Source organism: Stegodyphus dumicola, chromosome 6 (assembly GCF_044657685.1).
Source record: "Stegodyphus dumicola isolate Sdum_Otavi_A_Nest chromosome 6, ASM4465768v1".
NCBI lineage: Eukaryota > Metazoa > Arthropoda > Arachnida > Araneae > Eresidae > Stegodyphus > Stegodyphus dumicola.
In genome coordinates, this window is record NC_140773.1 from 192,254,624 (window position 1) to 192,279,179 (window position 24,556).

Genomic DNA, 24,556 nt, shown 5'->3' on the forward strand with positions numbered 1-24,556 from the left:
CACTTGTGTTGAACAGATGTGTAATGTTATTGTTTAGTCCCACTCAAGGATGTAATAGTGGTGAGAGTGGTTGTCTCTGTTCAATTTTGAGTAACAGATCATGAAGTATTTTGTTGCGATGATTGTTATGGAAAGGACTTCAGAATTTCAAAATGTGTGAAAATTCTTAAAATAAGATGAGACTAATATTTTTTATCAATAGTTTTAACTGCCAAGTGAAATACACCTGAAAAGAATGGAGTGTCAGATTAGGAGTATGGCATCTTCAAGTATAGCAGATGAAGTAAATATACCTGAAGGAAAAGTCGAAGCAGGTATATTTTTCTTCTGATGTAAATGCGATTTTATATCGGTTCTTTATTCAGGTTACTTTTTTGTGTGTGTGAAACATTTTATTTTCCAGAAAGTTGTGTAACTTTCGTAGATTTGATATTTTGATTTTTAAATTTTTTTAAAAATCTAATCTTTGAGCATATGTATATGTTTATATACATACATACAAATTCTTGCGATTAAACCCAAGCTTACTTTTCTGATGAGTGTTGTGAAGTTTACGTTAAGTCGTTTATTGCTTACATATTTTGTTTTAGGATAATGTTCGAATTATTCGTTCAAAAACACCATGATTTTATCTGATAGAGTAATTTTTTTTTCGTTGTTGTTTTGTTTTAGTATTCTCATAAATTAAAATTTACAAGTTTTATGTTAATCTTCAGAGAGCTTATGATCAAACAAACATTTCTTTTAATTTCATTTTCTTGCAAGATTTGGTGAAACAGTGGTACTTTTTTATTCCACTCTTCTTTTCTGTCTACTTTTTTTTTAAACATTGTATTATACTCGTTTGGGGAGTAAGATGCCATTTCTTGTCATTTATTTATAATTGCAATTATTATTAGTAGTAGTATTGATTGTCATTATTAATTACTTCATGTCACTAACTTCTTTTTTCAGGGAAAGTGCAGAGTCGCTCACTGCTTCGCGCATTTGGCAAAATCGCCAACTTGAAAATGACGACAAGTAAAAGAATTGCATAAACTCGGTATCCACATGCACATCTACCTATTTTCACTCAAAAAAACATCAAACAATTGCACCAACTTGGCATTGCACACTCCCTTGACTTTGTCCATGTACATATCGATACGTGCCATATAAGTGGGCAATTCTGCATCAGCTTTGAAATAACAGTTCAAAGAATTGCACAAATGCGGTATCCATGTACACATCAACCTATTTTCACTTAAAAAAACATCAGAGAATTGCTGAAACTTGGCAATGCGCACTCCTTTGACTTTGTTCATGTACACATCGATATGCACGATATAAGTGGGCAGTTCTGCACTTTACCTCTTTTTTCCTTCCTTTGCATGAGAAGTGTTACTACATCATACAGTTTGAGCTTACCATAATTAAGTGGCAGCATGTTATTGATTCCAAGTAAAAAACTCAAAAGTTTCTTTTTTATATATTATATTTAATTATTATAATTTATCTCTCACTTAAAGTAAGTGAAATATGAGCCAAACAGTTATCTACAATTGGGGCAATTTTTGCGGTATCAAGTAAACCGACGGAATTCAAATTTTGCTGAGCCTCGACTGTGAAATGGTTTTCAAACCAGTCATTCATTAACACTTGTGTCATCCATGTTTTTTATTTGCACGATATATAATGGGGAAAATCTTTATCTTTTTAAATGTTTTAGGTCATGTATTTTTCCAATTACAAAAAGTTTATACTTGTGCGTTCCTGCAACATTTGCACATGCTAAAATTGTTGGTCTTACTTTGGAATCATTGACACCAGTTGGAGGCCTTTCCTGTAGAGGTTGCCAAGGTATTTCGCCAGAAAAGACCAGTTTTATCAGCATTGTAAATTTGTCCTGGAGATAGCTTTTCAGTATCATTGAGTTCAATGAATTCATCTGCAAATAGTTCAGGAGATTCAGTATCAGTTGAAACATTTTCATCTGAAATTTCTGATTGCCTTATACCATGGTGATTTTAAAATTTGGTTAACCAACCAGTTTTTAAGTTCATTTCTTCATGAAAATTTTTGGCTTGATCCATTAGCACTGGATGTCAATGGCATTCCCTTGCTCTGATGCTGTCTGACTCATTCAGTCATCACTTTGTCATGACCGTCACTTTTAGCATAGTGAATAAATTTTCTGTTAATTATTATGATTGAGGTGTCAGAATCCACAAAAAATTCATAAAGTTCCTTTTTCTGTTATGTCATGTACAGTTGACTTTCCAATGCCATACTCCTAGCATAATTTTGAGATAGATATACCTATATCCACTTTTTGTGTAATGGACATCGAAACATGCTTTGTAGATCCTGTTGCAGCTCCAGAATTAAAACCTCTTTTCGACATAATCGAAAGTTTAAATTTTAGTTTTCATAAAATTACTGTAATTATAACAGCCTGCAAAAAATAACAAGCTGGATCAAATCAGAAAGTTAAGGAACTGCACAATCTGCTATATTAACCCCTTAACTGCCGCGGGCGTATATATACGCCTTGCTCAGTCGATGCGTTAACTGCCCCAGGCGTATATATGCGCCCTTCCAAACTATTATCATTTGCTTTGAGCAGCTACTCGTAAAATTATTCCCAAAGCTTTGGAAGGCAACACCACAATGACCTTGACAAAGTATGCGAAGGAGGATACTATTTCAGAGAAGTGTGGGGAGAAATTGGAGAGAGGGGTGTGTCTAAAGCGGTGAAAGTAATGACTGCGTGGTATTGGCTGTTGTTGTTTTGCGTAACACTTTTTTTTTTTTTTATTCTGTGTCCTCCGTTTTCGTTTACTTTTTGTAGTAGGTTCCAGGAATAAAGAAAGATATAAAGGATGTTTCAAAACCATTTAACTTTTTTGAATTATTTTTTGATGAACTGCTCGTGCTTCATATTGTTACTGAAACTAAACCGTTTTGTAGACGAGTATATGAAGTAACACCTTGCAAACAAAAAATCAAGAACAAAATCGTGGCATTCAACCAGTTCAGAAGAAATATGTTTTTTTGGCATACTTGATTTCCCAAGGTATAACACTGAAACCTGATATTACACTTTACTGGTCTAAAAATGAATTGATCGAAACTCCATTTTAGGGACCTTTTTTATTATAAAACCCTCATTTGTATTATATTTACATCTTTTTATTATACCTTTACTCAAAACATTAAATTTTGTGCATTCATTTTTTTCTTTTATTCTTTATTTTGTGAAAGTAAACAGTTTTTATAAAGTAAAACTTGCACTTATTTCCCCCCTAATACATCGCATAACTGCGCGCGCCTGTGTGAAAAACCGTGGCACTGGGAAATGAATCTTGTACGTTTTCCGCGGCAGTTAAGGGGTTAACTAAAATTCCTTGGAATCAGTAAAGTATAATTTTAGCCTAGCTTAACAGCATCCACTATACATTATTGGTTATGTAACATAGATTTGCGATGAAAGACAAGTTGTGCCTTTAAATTTTGTCTTCCTATCGCGCACTGAAAATATTAAACCTGAATTGTATTAACTTAATTATTTATTATACTTATGTCTGTTTTTTGCACATGCTTGAGGCTTATTCGAGTCACAAATCAATAAATTCCTACATACACTTAAGCTTACTGAGGGCCGGTGCTAGATATTTAACCGCCTGATGCAGTTTCTGCGGGTTCTAAATTCTGCTAATGAACACCTCCCTAAGTTCTACATTTTTGTTGCCCCTAAATTTTAAGCTTTACCTAAACTCTAAAAATTTTGTCATCACTTAATTTTGTTTCTTGGTGCTTCTCTAGAATTCCAAAAGTTTCGTCTTCCCTAAATTTTAGTTCCAGTGGGGCCATATGAGCTCTGGCAGTGGTTCTGGGTTTATGTGAATAAAAAATCAGTTATTCTTAATTTAAATCACACTAAATGTTATCTTTTTTGCCTATAAGTATGATTAACAACATCTATTTTCAGCATATGGAAAGAAATTTTGAAATTTTATTAAATTTTCCTCGTCAACATTTAGCGCATTTAACTTAAATCTGCAATCATCGCCACCATAGTGTCAACCTAAAAGGTTAACGTACTCTCTGTTATTAAATTAATAATGTAAAAAAATTGTTTAGGCATCGCTGCATGAGTCATTACTCAAGTTGTCATGTGTTGATAAACATGCGGTGATGAAAGCAAAATATAATAAATAATGATTCACCAGTTTGGGCATCAGGGATTATAAGTTGGCCTTGGTAAAATTAGTGGTATTTCTATATAAAAATGTTTCGATTTGAGGTGTATGCAAAGCAGGTACGGAGTCAAATTATTGATCATACAAATGTATGCTAAAATGATTGTTTCTTCAATAACGAGGTATTTTATTTAGTGCCAAAATGAAATTAAGAATCGTTTGTTTTATTATGGGGGGAATCAAATGTGCATATGTAAAGCATAAATGAATTCCAAAAACATTTTGTTGGGGGCTTTGAGGTCTGGATTTTAGATCATTCCAAATATTGGACACCCAGATCTCAGACTTTGTACTGTATTATGTATATATATGTAAGATATAACAAAATATGATAGATGGGTACTTTTCCGTTTCGCCGGCGCAAATCTCGCCAAACAGACTTTATTGGCGACAACATACAGTATACACATAAAAAATTTTAGTTCTAAGAATTTCTTTCTTTTTTTTTTTTTTTTTTAAAGGCATAATTATTTTAATATCGCTTAAAACTTTATTAAAAGCCAATAAATAAAGACAATAAATTTTAAAAAGACATTAATTTAAGAATTTACTATGTTTTCATGGTTCAACATCCTAATTCGCCGGTTCATATCACGTGACTCCAAGCGATCTCATCTCACGTAAACTACTCTACAAAAATCTAATGCTCTCAGTAATTATCTACATTAATTTCAAGTTAAATCTTAATTTGAAACACAAGTTTAAATGCAAGAAATATTTCAATGCGTACGAATAGCTTACTCAGAAATTATGTAAAACTGCAGTGCTTTACTTCGCTAAGGCATTCTCATTAGAATTGATGAATTTAACCCTTGACTTTCCTTTTCTATATTTTTGGCTTCGGGTAAGAGCTGTGATAGCATCTTAATTGACCTAATTACCGAAAATGGCCTTAGACATAAAACTGAACTATCTGATAAAAATTCTATGTAATTATATACCAGTATTGAAAGAAACAATCAATCTGATAAGAAAAAGCTGCGACTTGTTTTGAAAATGAGGCGTAAAAGGTTACCAGCGAGAATATTCCGTTTGGCATCGGTTGTACCATTATTGGTGACTTTATCGCTTGCACCGGCAAAACGGAAAAGTACCGATAGCTGTTTTAAAAAAATAATTAAATTAACATTCTAAATTTGGTGATCTGCCCCTAAATTCATCACTTGTCACAGGTTCCAGATTTTTCTATCTTACGTAACATTTTAATGCAGATGCCTCTTCTTCAATCAAATTAATCGTAAACCAAAACTCTGAACTGAAACTTTCCCACTCCCAACCTTCTTCCTTTGAAAGTACTATAACTTTCCGCTTAAGCTCCCCTGCCGGCAAAACGCTTTTTATGTATGCTGCTGCCGCTTACTTGCTTAAAACAACGTTGTACTTCAAAATGCAACTTACTGTATTCAAATATAATTAGGAAACATCTTGTCTGAAAAAGGATGATTTGATATGCGTAAAAAAATAAAGATTCTGATTTTTCAAGATACATTGTGCGACATTGCGTCATCATGCTTTCCACTCTGCCACACTACAGTGTTCTCGGTCATCTACGTGGTATCTAGCTGTTAAAAGTTTCACTGTTTTCATCTACGCATTTTAAAATCATTACATATATATATATACATAATTTTTCTTTTCTTGACTAACAAATAATACAAAAATTTTTAATTTAAGCTGATTGAGCAGAAGTAGTAGTGCCTTCTATAGAATCTGATTTACTACTTCTCCAGTATTAATCTGTGTAGTTACAGATATGTTAAAACTTTTACATGCTGTTATATAGATATGGTATTCTGTTAAGAAATTTTTGGAAGAACTTTTAGGCAGTTTGTTGATGGATATAAACTTTTGAAATGCAGCTGAAGTAGTAAAGTAAATCACATTCTAGAAGGTCTCAGCCTTGCCATGCATAAGATAAGCAGTGAATCTAAGTGAATATGAAATATCTTGCAATAAATGAACATATCTCTGCGTAATGAACTTTTTTTCTATTTTAAAGCTTGTAGAGACATTAGGTACTTTTTGAAAGCAGAGGATATAGAAATATGCAATGCCCTTGCCGGGACTTGAACTATGGACCTCTCGAATATGCGCCAAGTGTGCTGACCACTACACCACAAAGGCATACCAAGAAGCTGGGAGAAATACCTTATATACTCCCCCTTTTAAGTGGTCAGTAGATATTATTTAGCTATGACCTTCAAAATTTATTCAAAACTGCCCTTATGTTTTGCCAAATAAATTTAGCAAGATAGGTCAGGAGATAGAGCTAATGCCAAGCAATTCCTCTCTTTTTGTTTCTTCACTCGAACAAGCCCCATAGTAATTCAGCATGTTGTGTATAGATGTCACTCTCCTTGACCTCAAAATTGTACTTTCTAATGCTAGTAGCTAGCTTTTCACAGTTCATGAATGCTGTATCCTTTCCAGCTGTTGGGAAAGATGGTTGTTCTTTCTTTGGTGTGCATTTGGATATCCGTCATCATCACAATGCTTCTATCTGGAATGATCACCGAAAAGCTTCCTTTATTATGCAACAAATTTCTCCTAAAATTTATTGGTGTAGGAAGACTTGATCAACATTATTTTTATATCTGGTGAATAGGCTCTCTATTGCATATGTATGCGAAATATGCCAAAAACATAGCAATTCTATCAAATATTGAAGCCAGGGGTATGATATAATATTGAAGCCAGGGGTATAAATCAGAAATTACTGTTATTTCCTTCATAGATTTTTAGGGATTTATGGGATTTTCCATTAGGAATTTTGATAAATAATGAAACAAAAACATTACAAAATATTGCTAAGCAATTATTATTTCCATACAGTGAAATTATACATTACTAAAGAATGTTTGGGAAATGAAGCAATGAGAAGTGCAGACAAATGCTAAGAATAATAGTGTGAAATTAATTTCAAAATTTAAATGAAACTGCGTTACTTTAACAACAGGCATGCAGTTAATTTTCTGTTGGTGTACGGATTTGATACTCATTAAACTTTGTCAAGAATTATATACATAAAACAGTCATTGAGAGGTGCTTTTTTATCTCTTAAGAAGTTGACATTACTAATGTAAGCAAAATGCTTAGTGCCAGCCAAATTTACTGGCAGCAGTTAGTGCTTACTTATGTATTCATTTTATAATAAAATGTGATATAATATATGATATGTTAATAATATATTGTAATAATATCATGTGCATATGTATTTAGTCATACCTTTTGACTAGTAAAAATATTTAGAATCGAATTTTGTATCTGGAACTCCTACTTAATTATATAACGTAAAAATTATATATGTCATGTTTATATTGAATTATATGAATGATTTGTATAAAACTATTGGTCTTTATTGTTAATGGATGTGATAGGAAGAAATACAAGTCTTTTATAAACTAAATTTGCTGTAATCAGTTAGATATGAGTAATTTATATTGTCTGAATGACAATTTAGTGCATACAGTTTTGTTTATGATACAGAACTGCTTTAGCAGAACAGATTTTTCCCTTCATTTTTAAATGTAGATATGTTAATAGGTTTAAAGGTAGGGAGAAAAATACATGAAACCTTCCTCCCTGGATAATGATTATGATTTCTGGCATGTTTGTTATTTATGTAAGTGGCTGCCTGAGAGAGATGATGTTGGGTGTTTAATGTTTATGTTTTGAGAAACACATACTAGTCATTTTCAAAGGTAGTTGCTATCAGAGATTATACAGTAATTCTCATCATACTTATTTCACATGTGTGTGATATATCATAAATTATATTTATTGAATTAATGTTTATAAATTTTAGCCTAACAAATATTTTATGTTCATAATTTTTTATTTATTTATTTTTTATTTTTGCAGTGTGCAGGGAATGGTTAGTTAGAGAAGATGGTGTTTTGGCATATAAGCTTCAAACAGAAGAAAGTATGTTTAAAAAAATCATGCATTTGTTTAGGATTTCAAAATATGTGTGTCTTGAAATTTACATTCATTTGTCAGGTGTATCTAATAATTGTACTTAATATTCTTGTTCATAACATTATGCGGTTACATGCATTCATGGGCACATACATACATACATACATTTCTGAATTTGGAGCAGAAGAGTACCATGAAATGCACTCTGAAGAAACATGTAGTAATTGCAATAAGCCAAAATATAACATAAGATCATAACAATTAATGTGGCCTAATATATGCAAAATAAAAAAAATAATTTTTTCAGCCCTGTAAAACTAAAAGTTATTAATGCTAAATAGAAGCTCTGAAAAATGTAAAATATTTTTTATTCGTAAAGTAAATAAAAGGATGTTATCTGTTTTTGTAAGTTTTGATAGTACTTTGTAAAAAAAAAATAAACTGAGCATTATTTGCTAATGATAATAAATTTTTCTTGAATCATTTAATTGCAGAAAATTTCATTAAATGGCTTCATTATAAATTTTATATGTTTGTGAACGAATTCAAATAATATGGATTTTGTGAACCTCCTAAATAATGTTTGTAACAATCTTAAATATTGACATGATTTTAACCCTTTAACCGTCAAGTTATTTTGAAGATTTGGGTACATAAATTGTCAATTTTTTTTTAATTCCAAAAATCAAATGTTTGACGTGCAATCAAAAAAAAATTTAAGAAATGCTTTTTAACATAAATGTCTATCCTTTGAAACCTTCAATAAAGGGCTGCCATATATTGAACTAAAGCCGAAATAAACTTCTCACAATATATATTCGGGTATAACAATACAATGCACTCAAAAAAAAAAAAAAAAAAAAAAAAAAAAAAAATTACCCCGAGTAATACTCGGGCGGGACATTTTGGAACAGCAGTGAATCTCGGGCATGACAGTTAAAAGGTTAAACTGTGTAGCATTGATGGTCCAAAAATGTAGATGATTAATTTTAGAAATCTGTTTGAAGTACTATGGTGTTTAAGGCATACATTCATTTTTAGCAATAAACTCAATTAAGTATCTTTTTATTTATTTATTTTTAATCTTTTAAAAGATATAGCAAAATTTCAACTCTGGTTGTCATTTAAGTTTGTTATATTGTTTATTGCATATATATTTGAAAGCAATATAATTTTATGTAAAAAAGTGTTTATGTTATTTTCAATAGAGAAAACTAAAAAATTATTTGCTTTGTGACTTCTTTGATAAGCTAAAATTTATTTCTAATTAATATTTTCTGTAAATAAAAATTAAATCTAAATATTGAAAAGTTATTATAATTGGTCCCCTTGGTCCTAATTATAGTAGGTTTTATTATAGCAGTCCTCAAGACTGAATTGCTAATCAACCAAGATACCTTGCCACATGTTCTTATATTAGTATCATGTTACATTTTTGCTCTTGCCACATGTTCTTATATTAGTACCATGTTAAAATTTTTGCTCTTGCCACATTTTATTATATAAGCATTGTGTTGCATTTTTTCTAAGGTTTTCAAATTTACTTTTTTGTGATCATGTGGCTAACAATCTTTAATTTACCAAATAAATACTATGTACTATTTACTATGTGTTCTTGAGCAAAGGAGTTAACATTCAACAAATGGTGTGACAAACAGCGTAATATGTGTAAAAATGCTGCAATTGATTAGAACAATTACATGCAGGAAGTGTGTGCCTTACATATGATACAAAGATTTAGTGGACAAATATGCGGTCCCAATAAAATAGTTAAAATCGATGAAAGTTTGTTCATCAGAGGTAAGAATAACAGCAACAGAGTACTCCCATAACGATGGATTTTTGAAGGACTATGCCAGTGATGTGTCATTTAAATTTTGAATAGAGATGCTGGTACATTTACGGAGAAATTATTCTGCATATGCAAGATGCATCAATGATCTGTTCAGACTGCTGGAAGACATCTAAAATGGAGCAACTCCAAGAAGCTGGTTGCAGTGAATCATGAGTACAATCATGATGTTAGCTATGAATCATGAGCACAATTTTGTAGATCCAACAACGGGTTGTTCACGCCTAAAATGTGAAAAGAATGTGAGCTTTAGTTAAGTGGCATAGTAAAAAAACAACAGGGCAAGGCTCAGCATCACCTAGAATCATATCTTTCAGAACTTATGTGAGGAAAGTATTTAAGAAAAATCATGTTTTTGATGAATTGTCGAAAGCAATTTCAGAAATATGGCCCTGTGATAACGATTATTAAAAATATTCTTGGAAACAATGTGTGAGTAATCTTAAGTGGTTTCCACTATTATAAGGAAATATCTTATTTTTTATTATCTTTTATTTATTTTTTAATTCCCCTCTTTTAAGTAAACTCATCACTTTTGATAAACCCTTTCTTCACTAAGTACATGAGAAGGATAAGAAAAAAATTCAGTTCAAGTCATGTAAACAGTGAGACATCAGTAACAAAACCTGTAAAGAGGTAACCATTTTGAGGCTAGATTAATTTTCTAGTGAGTATTTAATTGTAAAAAGAATAAATTTTCACTGCCAGCAGAATTAGAAACATTCATTTTACCACCTGTTAAAATTTTAATTTTTTATTAATGTATATGAATTACTTTTATATTATAAAATAAAGCTTCATATTGAAATAATTACTTGCAGTGTGATTTCAACATTATTTTTAATGCATATGAAATATTTATTGCAGTTCAGCATCATTATGGGCATAATAAGGAAAGGAATCAGCTAGTTAGGTCAGATTTACAAGAAGCTCGGACAGCACAGAAAACTGAAGAAGAAGAAGCTGCAATGGTTAAAATGGCATATGAAAAAATGTTAAAAGAACAGTAAGCAAAGAATTGTAAACCTTATGCAAAAATCATCATTACTTTTTTAATGCTTTTTATTTATTCTAATTCATTAATATATATCAGAAATTCTTTAACTTTTCTGTGAATAGTAGACTTTTCTAATACTATATCTTTCACTGAACTAAAGTTTTTATTCAGCTTGCAAAAATCCTTTAATTTGTTCATTGGTAGTAATTATTAGTAAATTTGTATGTGCTTTTGCATAGCATATGTATTATGTACTCATATCATTCTTCTAATACTTTAGAGAAGACCATGATGCTTTTATTGCTCATCAACTACAAGAAAAAATTTTAAAAGAAGAAATGGATCGTCAAAAGCAAATAGAATTAGAAGATCAGGTAAGTCTTGTATATTTCTTTAGCTGATAAATTCTACCGAGACCAAATATTTAAAATCACTACAGGTAGTCTTGTCCAGAGCTCACTTTCCTTTCCTAATAGTATAGTTGGCTTTATGGAAGTTCCAGTAGTGGATAATATAAATACAAACTTCTCATAGGAAACTCTGCCCAAAGGCTGATTAACAATCATATTATTTTAACAATAAGAAAATAAACTTCATTCTTTCAGTAATATATGAAATGCTAAAAGAACATGTTTCGCCATGAAAGGTTTTTAAGCTTTTCATTTTATTAAAGTAATTTTTGAATGGAGTGTGAGCATATAGATTTTTTAGAATATATTTATGTTATCTTATTCTTATATTAAAAAGAATTCATTTTTCAACTTGGAAATTACCAAATAAAATGAGCAGCAGGGTAGTACTCATTAGATGGGTGTCTTTTTTACAGTTTTGTATATATTGGCTATGTGGGCAAAACAACTGGATTCTTGCATTTTCAAATTTTATTTTACTGTGGGACTTGGGCATGCAGTTTAATCGTGAAAAAGCATTAAAAAAAAAAAAAAAAAAACTCTGAGGTCCATATTTCGTAAATGGATTAAAACAGAGTATGAGACTAATAGCCTAATTTAAAAAAAATGCCTTTTGAGAAGATTCGTCTAAGGATACTGTAACTGTTCATGTTTACTGAGGAATGCCATGAAAACCTCCATGTTGTTATAATATTAATAATTAGAAAGCAAACTTTTTTCTCCCAGCTACATGTGAAATGCTGCTAGAACCAAGCTCCATTGTAATACGTTTTTATGTTTTGCATTTCATTCAAAGATACCTTTTTAGGGGGCATGGAGTTTTTAAAAACAATGTAAAAATTACATGTCTCTATTACTGTTTCACATACAGTGGAAAATGCAATACTCCATGAATGATTATTGAAATTCTGTTGCATATTAAATAGTCATCCATGCTCATTTTTGAGTGTAAACAAACAAAATTTTGATTTTAGAAAAATTTTGCGTTGCAAATATTTAATGGTGTTGTTTCTCATGTAAGATTTAAGTAAGATTTTTTTAACAAAAATACATTAAAGCATACTTTGTAGAAGAAGCACATTCTTTTTACTATTGAAGTTATTTAAGACTTTCAAAGCATGCCTTATTGCTCTCTTATTCCTTTGAACATTATGGAATGTGATCATTTCTTTAATGCAAGTTCAGTAGTATGTGGGGGAAATAATGATCGATGGGCAAATACCCCTACATATTTAAAACAGCAGATCTGTATTCACCCAGAGATATTGGGATGAGGTCTGAGAACCTTATGTAAGACTTTTCAAAGGTGCATATGGATCTGACTTTTTATTTATGGATGATAATGCTCATCCACATCAATCAAACCTTATGGATAGATATTGGTTGAAGACCATGGCCAGTAAAATCTCTTGTCATAGTATGACAGAGAACTGACCTTAGAAAAGCAGTTGCTTATCCTCCTTCTAGAGATGTATATATCCTCAACATTGCATTGCTGGAGGAATGGAACAAACATAAATTGGGAGTTACCAGTGTTAATTGCTGGCGTGAAAACACATTGGGGTATTTGCAAGTTAGGAGAGTTTGCATTTCATATTAAATTCATAAGCCTCAATTTTTTTAACTCTCTTTGTAGTGTATTATTACCATTTTTATTGTATCATGCTGCATGTGTAAAGAATTTGTCATCAACTTTTAAGATGCTGAGTTCCAACTTAAATGCATTTCATAGCTGGTTTCTTTTCATTTCTGATTTTGAGGAAACATTTATATCAGCTACAAAAATGGTACTTGTAAAAATTTTTTAGCAACAAAATTTTTTTAAAAAATGGTAAAGAAAAATGGGCTAAAGAACATTAATAATTTTCAGTTCTAGCCCTTCTGTTATTAACTGCCAGTGATATTAATCTGATTGCTCATGTATGGAATGGAATGGTGAAATTTGTATAGAGATTAAATTTAAGGGAAGCCTTATTGTAGAATGTTTTGTAAACACTGTGTTTATTTATTTTATTTAAGAGTATAAAAATTGGATACTATTCGGTTTCGAGGGCAGTGAAAAAATTGCAGCGAAAATGTATGCAGAAAAGCGCCAAATCTAGTAAACGCACCCATTTAACAGCGCGTCAAATTTAGCTTACGCGTTGATTTTAGATTGCGTAAGTTTATATAGTTCTATATTTCTTAAGATGCCATTGAAATACTAGTTTAATTTTTAAATCCTTTTTTGATATCCTATGGATTTAACAATTTGTGAATTGCCCATGAGGAAAAGTCTGCATTAGAATTTTGGGTAAAGTGCAGAATCACCCACTGCTTGACGCGTTTTTAAGAATTGCACATACTCGGCATCCATGTGCACATCGATCTATTTTCACTTTAAAAAAAAAAAAAAAAATCCCAGAATTGCACAAAAATGGCACTGCGCACACCCTTGACTTTATCTATGTATACATCGACTTATTTTCACTTAAAACGTAAAAGAAAATTGACAAAAATCCAATTGTTTTTACACTTGTAAAAAGCGGCAAACAAATAAGTGAGCGATTCTGCACTTTACCGAGAATATTTTCAAAGAAAAGGCATCATTCATTATAGAAAATTACGTTTGAACAACCAACGAGATGAAATTATGCTTTAGCGATAAGTCGGTAGCGAAATAGCGATGCAGGCATCCATTCAGTTATGTTTAGCAATTTTTATATAAATTACAATAATGATCTGAAATAGTTATTTATTCTTATGCTTCCATTCAGTCATGTTTAGCCTTTTTCATATAAATTATAATAATAAAAAAGTATTATATGAAATTAACCTTTCATCTAAATTAAAACATCAATCTTAAACAGTTATTTACTATTATACTTCCTTTCTTGCCGCAATTATGTTTGGCAGCATTGGCATCGACAATAGTTTAGCAATTTTTTTTACGGCCCTCGAAACCGAATAGTACCAAAAATTGTTTTGACGGTAATTTGGTTGCTGGATAGACCAATTTGATATATATATAATATATTTTTATACATTTTTTCAAAAGAACTCAGTATTTACTGTTACTGGAGTTCCATATAATACCAAACATAAAAGTTGGTGCAAAATTTAACTATATAGTGGCAACCCTAACAAAACATGAAGTTTTATGAAAAGAATAACTATTTTATATATAATGCCAAATTTGTGCAAATCTCCAATTTTTTTTAACAAATTGCTGTGCTATGAGGAGAATGAAATTGTTGTTTACCTATATATAGTGATCATTGTTCTCTTAAAAACATCAGAGAATTGCACAAATTTACCTCACACCTAAAACATTATATATGTGTGTATTTTATATGAATACACTGAAGAGCGAAAACATTATGACCACCTACTCAATATTGCATTGCACAACCTTTGGCCTGCAAAACAGCTGCAACTCACTTTGGCATGGATGCCACAAATTGGTAGATGACTGGACACAAGTTGTTCTAAATGTCTAAGCAGTGGTCGCGCAAAATCAAGATATTCTGACAAGGTGGTGTTTGAGCTCTGAGCTGGTGCTTGATGGCATCCCAAAAGCCCTCTATCAGATTAAGATCTGGTGAGTTAATGGCCAGGACATTAATTGGAATTCATCCTTATGCTTCTCGAACCACTCCCAACACAATCCAAGCCTTCTGTGATGACATATGACATGGGGTGTTTCTCTGCTGGAAGATTCCATTTCCATTTGGGAAAACAGACACCATGTAACTGATCTGCAGTTATGTTCTGATAGTCTGCAGCTTTCGTGGTCTGTCTACCACAACTTAATCATGTTCCCATTTAATACGTGCTCTCCACGTCATCTAGACAAGTTCATTGAAATATGTGCTGATGATCATAATTGTTTGGTTCGTCAGTATATATATATATATATGTGTGTGTGTATAACCATTAAACAGCTGTAAGGTAATATGAATAGGCTGCCACGTTTGATGACTATTGCCATATTAATAGAAAAGTATTTAACTCTCTATTTCCTCAAAATATATCCCTTTTATCAAATAAAATGACCTGTAAACATTACCTTTTTTTTTTTTTTTTTTTTTTTTTTTTTTCCCCTTCACAAAGCGAATAGCTTTAGAGCTTCAGAGAAAAGAAAAATTACGCCTGCAGCGAAAACGAGAAGAAAAAGAAATGAGACAAGCTGAAAAAGCTAGAGCAGAACTGTCTGGAGCATCTAATTGTAAGTATTAAAATGTAATATTCTTTATCAAAACAGGACTAAAATATTTTACCAGCAGATAATTATGCATTGTTTAGATCGATAATAAAATTATTTTGATAGTCACTTCCATATAATATATCTCATTGTGCATATCATACATTTTTTCTTTTTTCTTCTTTAGCATCTAGTGTAAAATCTATTGATGATTTAGTGGCCACAAAGGAAGCTTGTACTAGTCCCCTCGAAAGAAGTATTTCAAATCTTACCTTGGAACCTCCAGAAAATTTGAGTCCAGAAGAGCTTCAAAAATTCATAGAACATCGTGATGCTGTAAATATTTACTTGTTTGTTTTAAAAAGTGACATGAATTTCTTATATGAAAAAACATGTTTAGTATATTTTTTATCATTGTTTTGTTTTCTTGAAATGTTTTGCAATGATAGACCCCAATTTCTATTGCTGCCTATAACATGAAATAGCTACAGATGTAATTTTTTTAATAAATTACTTTATTGTTGAGTGATTTTGTAACAAAACTAATGATAATATTATAGCAAAAACTGTTCCTTTTGACCAAGCACATCGTGGCTCAGTTAAGACATAAGATAATAAGATACAAGAATCGGTTACCGAAGGTCCTGAGTTCGAAACCAATCAAAAGCAGGTTGCCTAAAAATTGGGTTTTGTTTAAATTTCCTTTATGTTCCGGATATTGGACAATTTTCTGCATTTTCTAGAATGTTTCAGCTCATTCATCAAAGGTATTTAAGTGGTTACTCATTCAGTTCGAACATTAAAGTCTTAAGTTCAGACTTGAGTACTTGCCTTTTCATTTTACGATCACTTCATGTATGTGGCAGCATAATATATAATCTTTTGTTTAAAATTATCATTTTCCTCCTGGGAAATTTCTCTGTAGGATTTATCCATTATGCAATTTCAAAATCATATGGCAGTTCTACAAATCTGTATTTATTTGCATCATTAGTATGTGTATTTAGTAATGAAAGTATGGCATTTTATTTTCTATAATTTAGATGATGCATATTTTCAAAGTAATTTTAGCATTTTAAAATGGGTACTTGCTCTAAAACATTGCAAATTTAATTACAAGAAAAATTATATATTTAGATTATTGAGTAAGATGAAGTGAAAATTTTCTTATAACAAATTAACATTTATGGGTAAAATCTGTATGTACCAGTTCATTTTAAATTCCATAATTTATCAAATGATTTTGATAGGAATTAAAAAATTACTGTGGGTCATATATTTAAGCATTGATATTTATTTGTGATATTTATTTGTGTTTTTTGAAAGAATGCATTGAGTGTACAATAAAATGTCCCTGAATGACATTTTCCAAAATACTGTGTGCAAAATCAGATTTTTCACCCCTTTTTGCCTAGTGTAAAGACCAAATATGATTCAGATTGCACTAAAATGTATTTGTACAAGGTTCATAATTTTGAAATTATGTTGCAGTACTGCAATTGCCTGCAGTGTTAAAATTTTTTCCATATACTTTTAATAGTATGTAAGTAAGGATTTATGTGTATTTTTATAGTATAGTAATTAATAATGTAAACTTTTAAATAAGTAATCCAGATGTTATAAAATTAAATTTCAGACTTATGTTTTTAATATGATGACATAAAACATGTTTTTATAATAGTAATAAAATTAATTTTGTGGAAGAATAAAACCTGCTCCATTTTTAAGCATATTATGTTTTATATGAATTTTTAAATAAATTCCTTATACATATTATGCTTGTACAATAAAAGGTTATTAGTTTTTCATTCTTTTATAATATCTTATCTTATGTAATCTTAATTGGCTGTAATTTTTTTCTTGTAGGAATTGGCAAGACTACTCCAAGAGCAAGAGCTTAAGGTAAAAAATTTTTCTTCATTTCAAATAATTTTTAAAAAGTTAATAAGCATAGTGCACTTTGAAAGTAATTGAACAAAATAATAAGTAAGGGTGCACTACTTAGAGCCATCTCTAGTTCAATCTATCAGCTGAAATGCCACCAAATTTGGTAAGGGGAGTAATGGCAGTACAGTCAAAAGTCGTTAATTCGGACACCCATAATTCGGAATGATCTATAATCCGGACATCAAAACTAAAAACTTTCTGCGCATGCGCCGCGTTGACACATGCGCATAGGCGTTTACGCATGCGCGTAAGACCTTTTACGACTGCGCATATGAGTGTGCGCAAGTGCAGAATACGTTTTCGCGTGCGCGTTTTATGGATAATGGACGTATAAGCTAAAATTATCTAATTATCTATTTCAGTTAATGTTGATGATTGCGTTGTTCCTTAATTTTCGAATTGGATCCGGCTTATTATTTTTAGCAGACTGTAAGAGCAATTTTATAAAAGTAAGCTTGAACTTTCGATTATGTCAAATAGAATTTTTGATTCTGGAGCTCCCAAAGGATCGTACAAAACGAAAGTATGTTTCGATGTCCATCAAACAAAAAGTGGAATTGCTGCAAAAAATGGATAAAGAAATGAAGAATGTGACAGAGAGGTTAGTGAAAACGAAAAAATTTCGATTGACAAGTTAGTCGGTATTCTCGGCACAGCAATTAACGGGACTTGAACAGCGGAACTTTGTAAGTGAACAAAAAATTATGTCTGTTTATAGAATTAAAGAGAATAACGACATAAAACACATAGATTATATCAAATAGAATTTCCGATATATATTTGTTAATATGTAAAGGATCTAAAGCGAAAGTATGTTTTGAAATCCGAAATCTGTTTATCAATTTCACGCTGCTCGGCGGGGGGATCGCCGCGGCGGGCGCGTAATGAATTGGAAGTTGATCTGTCAGCACTATCCTTATCTTCAGTGCAGATGTTTTTATTTTATTTGGCTTATAATTCCTTACCAAATGTAGTATTTCATCTCGATATGCTCCGTCTTTGATATGATTTAAAACAAGTTCCTCGTCATTATAATTCGCTTTCGATAGTGAAGAAAGTGACAGAGGTTATTGAAAACGAAAAAATTTCGATTGACAAATTAGTCGGTGTTCTAGACTTGAATTCAATTATAGGACTTGAACAGCGGAACTTTGTAACTGAACAAGAAATTATGTCTGTTTAATAGAATTAAAGAGAAAGTATTATCACATGAAACGAAGCAAAACTTAAACAACTTACATTGAAAGAAATGTTTAATAAAGTAAACAAATAAATATTAAGCTTTTTCTTTTTGCAAATTTTGATACCCTTTAGATCATAATTGTTCTTTATTTCATAAATTACGGTTTCATATTTTTAATTTTAGAATTTCTGCATGCCATCTTACGAGATTTAAACTGATGATCTATAATCCAGAAAAATCGATAATCCGGAATCGCCGAAGTCCCGACGAGTCCGGATTAACGGCTTTTGACTGTATAAGAAAAAAGAGTCTATTAAAAAACTTAGTTTCAAATGTTGTTGATAGTCTACACAGCTGAGAATTAGACAAATGAATAACAAAAAAGAAATTTGAAATTTGAGTGCAATATGCTTTAATGCAGCAAACGAACTGTGCCAAAGGGTTATAGATATAATAAAGTACAAGGTCTTTAATCTGGAGTCGTCAGGACTTTGGCGATTCCGAATTAGGGGTTTTTCTGGATTATAGATCATCAATTTAAATCTGGTAAGATGGCATGCAGAAATTATAAAATTAAAAATATGAAACTGTAATTTATGACATAAAGAGCAATTATGATCTAAAGGGTATCAAAATTTACAAAAAAAAAGGCTTAATATTTATTTGTTTACTTTATTAAACATTTCTTTCAATGTAAGTTGTTTAAGTTGCTTCGTTTTTTGTGCTAATACTTTCTCTTTAATTCTATAAACAGACATAATTTCTTGTTCAGTTCCACTGTTCAAGTCCTGTAATTGCTGTGTCGAGAATACCGACTAACTTGTCAATCAAAATTTTTTCGTTTTCAATAACCTCTCTGTCACTTTCTTAACTATCAGAAGCGGTACATCAAAACATGCTTTCGCTTTGTAGATCCTTTGGCAGCTCCAGAATCAGAAAATCTTTTTGACATAATCGAAAGTTCAAGCTTACTTTTTATAAAATTGCTCTAACAGTCTGCAAAAAATAATAAGCTGGATCCAATTAGAAGATTAAGGAACAACGCAATTCGCAACATTAACTGAAATAGATAATTTTAGCCTACCTTATACCGACCGTTATACATTAAACGCGCATGTGTAAAAGTATTATGCGCAATGCGTTTACGCATGCGCAAAAAGTTTGTAGCTTTGAGGTCCAGATTATAGATCATTCCGGATTATGGACGTCCAGATTAGACTTTGTACTGTATATCAGTACACTATAACACTTTATACAATAAAAGCACTTCCGAGGTGAGAGCATAGACCTCTTTCTGTGTGACCCCACACACACATTTCATCCTGTACTCAACATTCTTGATGGCCGAATATAACATGCCACCAGTAAAGCTCAGCATAGCCCATGATATGTTGTCCTTTAAGGTCATCAAGGTCAGGATCAACCTTGAACTCAAAGTAACTCTACAAGAAAAAGTCACATGGGGCTAGATCCAGGAAGCAAGGGGGCCATGAAAGTGACAAAAAGCAACTTATGACCCTTTCTTCTTTAAAATGATGGTGCAAAAATTGTACCAATAGGCTAGCATGCAGTGGTGTTCCACCCTGCATAAACATTTTGCCTTTGCTGAAGCTGTATGGAATTACAAAACCAGTCACCATATCATGATACCTTTGCATTGTACCAGTACATGTCTGTGTTCCTGTTAGAGTTATATTCTCAAAAAAGAATGGTCCCGTGATGAAATCTTCTGTGAAGCCACACCAAACAGTGATTTTTGGTGAATGCAATAGACTGAATTACTGGTTCTTGTGGTCATTTACAAAACTGTGCATTTTCAAATTTTGTTTGTGTCTCATGCAAGTTTTTAGCTATGTAGAATGCAACAGCACCAAACTTTCCCCTATTGGTGACTTTCTGAAGTTTTTTATTTGTGGAATTTTTTCTTCCTTGTCATCATTAGCCTCTACCAAATCTAGTGGCATTCCAACTGATAGATCAAGCTATAAATGGATCTGAGTAGTGCTAGTTTAAAACAAAACACCATATATGCTTATTTCATAAAATATTGTGCTGTTCATACAATTCTAAATTATATTAGTTTGAAATAACAGTTAATTGGTCTTCTATTTAGAATGCTTCATTGAGAAAGGTGAACTTAAAAGTGATAAGTAACTTTTGAATAAATATTGTAAACATTGTAATTGAATTTATTTTGTTTCAGAGTTTTAATGTACATTTCTTTTTACAACTGTCAGTAAATGTATATTGAACAGTACTTTGACCAATTTTCAATTATACTGTGAGCTTAGGCCCATTTTCTGTCACTTTTATGGCGAAAACTTGTTTTTTGCAAGCCAATTTAATCTCATTATAACTGTGGTTTTAACCATTTTGTGAGAAACTTCCCAACATGATTACAACAGAATTTTATCAAGATTATAAGGTTTTGTTTTTCCTTTAATTAATTGTGTACAAATAGAGAAAATTTCTTTTGCCAAAGTAGATTAAGTAGAATTCTAAAACAGACATCTCCACAAACAATTTCTTTATTTATTGAATTTTTGTGAGCTAAACAAAGACCTTTCGCAGACTAATCTCTAGATTCTTAGTTTGTATTGAAAAACTCTTTATCAAAAACTTGAATAAATTTTGAAACTAATATTGCTGATTTTTCTACATGAGTAAAAGATTAATTAAATAATCCATTATTTTCTGTTTTCATTTTGCATAATTATTTTCTGTATCTTTTTCCCCATTATCAAAACAGGTCTCTTTTAAATATTAAAAATTTTAATGTCGAAATTCTCAAGTCTTTAGAAATATTAATTATTAGAAAAAGATTCAGAAAAAGTAGAGAAGCTATTCAGAAATTTCTGAATCTCAAGAAAGCAAAAAGTTAAAAAAAAAGGTAATTACTAATGACATAAAGCATGTTTTTTTTATACAAAGTCCTAAATGTCTTACACTTTTTGTGCTATGTGGTATAAAGTTAACAGTTTCTCATTCTTTTCAGAAGCAATTTTATGATCATTATTAAAATGAATTTTTTATAATTTAGCATCAAGGTGAAACTAAACAAGATCGACAGATTGCTATTGAAGCTCAGGATAGAGAGCTTGCTAAAGTTCTGCAAGAACAAGAAAGGGCTAAAGCCAGAAAAGCCCGAGAAAGGGCAAAGCAAAAAGCTGCATTAGCTCAACAGCAGGAACATGGGGTCAGGATTTTTTATGTCTTGTTATTATTTGCTTCTGTGCGTTTTAAATAAATGTAATTCAATATAAAATATAATGTGCATTAAATTTTTTCAGTGCTGCTTTTCCATGTGTTTTAAGGTAGGGGTATTGAATATTAATTTAGAAACTTTTTAAGTGCTTAAATTTAACAAGGTGTTTTTAGAATGAAACTTACATAAAAATGTTTTGGTTACTTAGTAGTGCATGCAGTATTCTGTATGTATTCTGGCAGATGTTCAATGCATGTTAGTCTTGATAAATATTTCTGTCACATTTTGTTACTAAGTATGTATCTTTCAATGTTGTGAAAATTTATATTGTTTGGTGCAGTCATCACAATTCCTTGATAATAAGATTTCTTTTAATTTTTTACAATTTTTGTTATTTCCATTGAGTTTTTGGTAATTTTCATATTTGAACCTCATTTTTTCTGGGCTTTCAATAAATATATAACCTATATTTCTCACTTTTTTTGCTATGTCTCTTGCATGTAATTCCACTTTTGTTATCTTGAGAATTGCGTATTCATATCATATGTCTGTGTTTTATGAATATTAATATTGTAGTTTTTATTATTGTTGTTATAATTTTATTGAAAAGCAATTATTTTTGTTTGCACATGAGTTCAGATTAGTAACTAGATGATTTTGAAGAGAGAGAGAATCAGTAATTTTATAGCTTAGTGTACTGGATTTTGAATTGTGTTTTTATTTTGCATGCTATATTATGCTCTTATACATAGACTACAAGGAAAAATAATCTCTGAAAAATACTAAAAACAGTATGAATTTAAAACTCTATTAATCAGAAATGTTAATGATCAAATATTACTACTAAGAATATTTGGACATACTATTAACAGAAGAATCAAAAATACTGCTAGGCAATTAACAACTGAAAATTGTTATCCAGTAAATATGGATATTTAAAAAATTCCGTACTCAAAATTTTTCTCACTTTGCTTTCATTAATAAAGCAAGAGAGTTTTATGTACTGTGCATAAAGGGAAAAGTAGGTTTCCCCCCTTACCTTTCATATTTTGTACTGGATTATAAGAGCATGTGATATTTTATATTGTTTATATATTAAGTTTACTTATATGAATGTGTCAGCTTCTTTCATATTATAAGCTGTATTAACAATGAGCTGCATTAATATAAAAATATGAAACATAAGTAAAGGTATAAAATTTCGGAATTTTATTCTGTTTATTCATTGTTTTCCAATATTTCATGCTGTTTGCGCATGAACTATTACAATAACAGAAACTGTTAATGCTTATAATTTAGTTACCCAAAGTGGATTTAACCAGGTCTTTTAGAAAATAAATTAGTTATGCATTTAAAAATTTTTTATGAATGAGAAATTTACACTTCATAAATGAGAAATTCATTTTATTTAACTTATGATATTTTATGCATGTGTGTATAAAATGTTAATATTGCTACTAATTTTTAAATAAAATTTATTTCTTATTGGCATATTTGTCTGAATAATTTGGTTCTTATCTAGGGCACAACGTCTGAAGCACAGCCACACATTCTTCAGAGTACTGAGCATGATACCATTGTTAAAGAAAGATTAAGAAGTCCTGATTGGTAATCCTCATTTTGTTATATTAATTCAATTATTCAAGAAATTTTCCTCCTGATATATGTTATATATTAGTTGTGTTCAATAATTGCAATATGAAATTCATATCAAATTTTAAAAAATAATGAAATCTTTAAAAAATGTTACAATGACCAGTTGTTTTTTTTTTTTAACTGTTGAACATATAATGTCCTTATAATGCTAAATAGTTACTTTGCATTTTTTTTCCCCTTTTTTCTTACACATTATGTACTATATTGTTTTTTTTTTTTTTTTTTTTTTTTGCCTTATTTTTATTTGTTTAAAAAAGAGTTTTTTTATTTTTATTATTTATTAGTTTTAATTAATTCATCTAAGAACTAAGAGAATGGGAATTTGAATTAAAGTTTACTGCAGTGTATAATTGCTTAGTTGTTCATTATCAAGTCTCATCTTTAAATAGATGTAGTAATGAAACTGAAATTTACTTACTTTTTAATAACTCTTAAGTTAAATTTGCATCATAGGAATTTAATTTACAAAGAAAGTATGATTGTTGCCTCACTGGTCTCACCAAAATTCTGGGTAATTACAGAGAATTTTTTCAATAGGTGATGTGTGAAGAAAGTGCATATTTCGAAAAATAAGCAAGAAAACTGAAATAGCAGCTCTAAACATTTATTTAAGTTCTACTCTCACCAGCAAGTGTTGCTAACTGATTTGACTTTGTAGTATTCCATAAAGCTATTAACTAAAAATCCTCAGATATTATTGCCACCAGCATTTCTTTTCATCTGAATTTTTAATGTTATAATTAATGTTATTTTATGTTAAAATGTATTCCGAAAAAATATTTAAAAATAATACATACGGAATTTAAAGGGAAAAAATATACATAAAGTAATTTTTAATATTTTTCAACAAATTTATGTACAGTTGATTCATTATAAAGGCATTTGGAGGTCTAATATTGCTAACAAATACATATTATATAAATGATGATTTTTATGGGGAAAATTGGAATCCACTTAAATTTAC

At 30.6% G+C, this 24,556-nt stretch overlaps 1 protein-coding gene across 1 annotated transcript in view; it reads left to right on the forward strand.

The window, feature by feature from the left end:
- Nucleotides 1-24,556, forward strand: part of LOC118198706 (uncharacterized) — a 36,694-nt gene continuing 12,138 nt past the window's right edge. Inside the window, exons 1-9 of the mRNA XM_035370451.2 lie at nucleotides 1-314; nucleotides 8,103-8,165; nucleotides 10,879-11,017; nucleotides 11,289-11,382; nucleotides 15,511-15,625; nucleotides 15,789-15,937; nucleotides 17,468-17,503; nucleotides 21,772-21,927; nucleotides 23,459-23,544. Of these exons, the coding sequence (XP_035226342.1) occupies nucleotides 236-314; nucleotides 8,103-8,165; nucleotides 10,879-11,017; nucleotides 11,289-11,382; nucleotides 15,511-15,625; nucleotides 15,789-15,937; nucleotides 17,468-17,503; nucleotides 21,772-21,927; nucleotides 23,459-23,544 (917 nt within the window). The 5' untranslated portion in view covers nucleotides 1-235. The remainder of the gene's footprint in view (nucleotides 315-8,102; nucleotides 8,166-10,878; nucleotides 11,018-11,288; nucleotides 11,383-15,510; nucleotides 15,626-15,788; nucleotides 15,938-17,467; nucleotides 17,504-21,771; nucleotides 21,928-23,458; nucleotides 23,545-24,556) is intronic.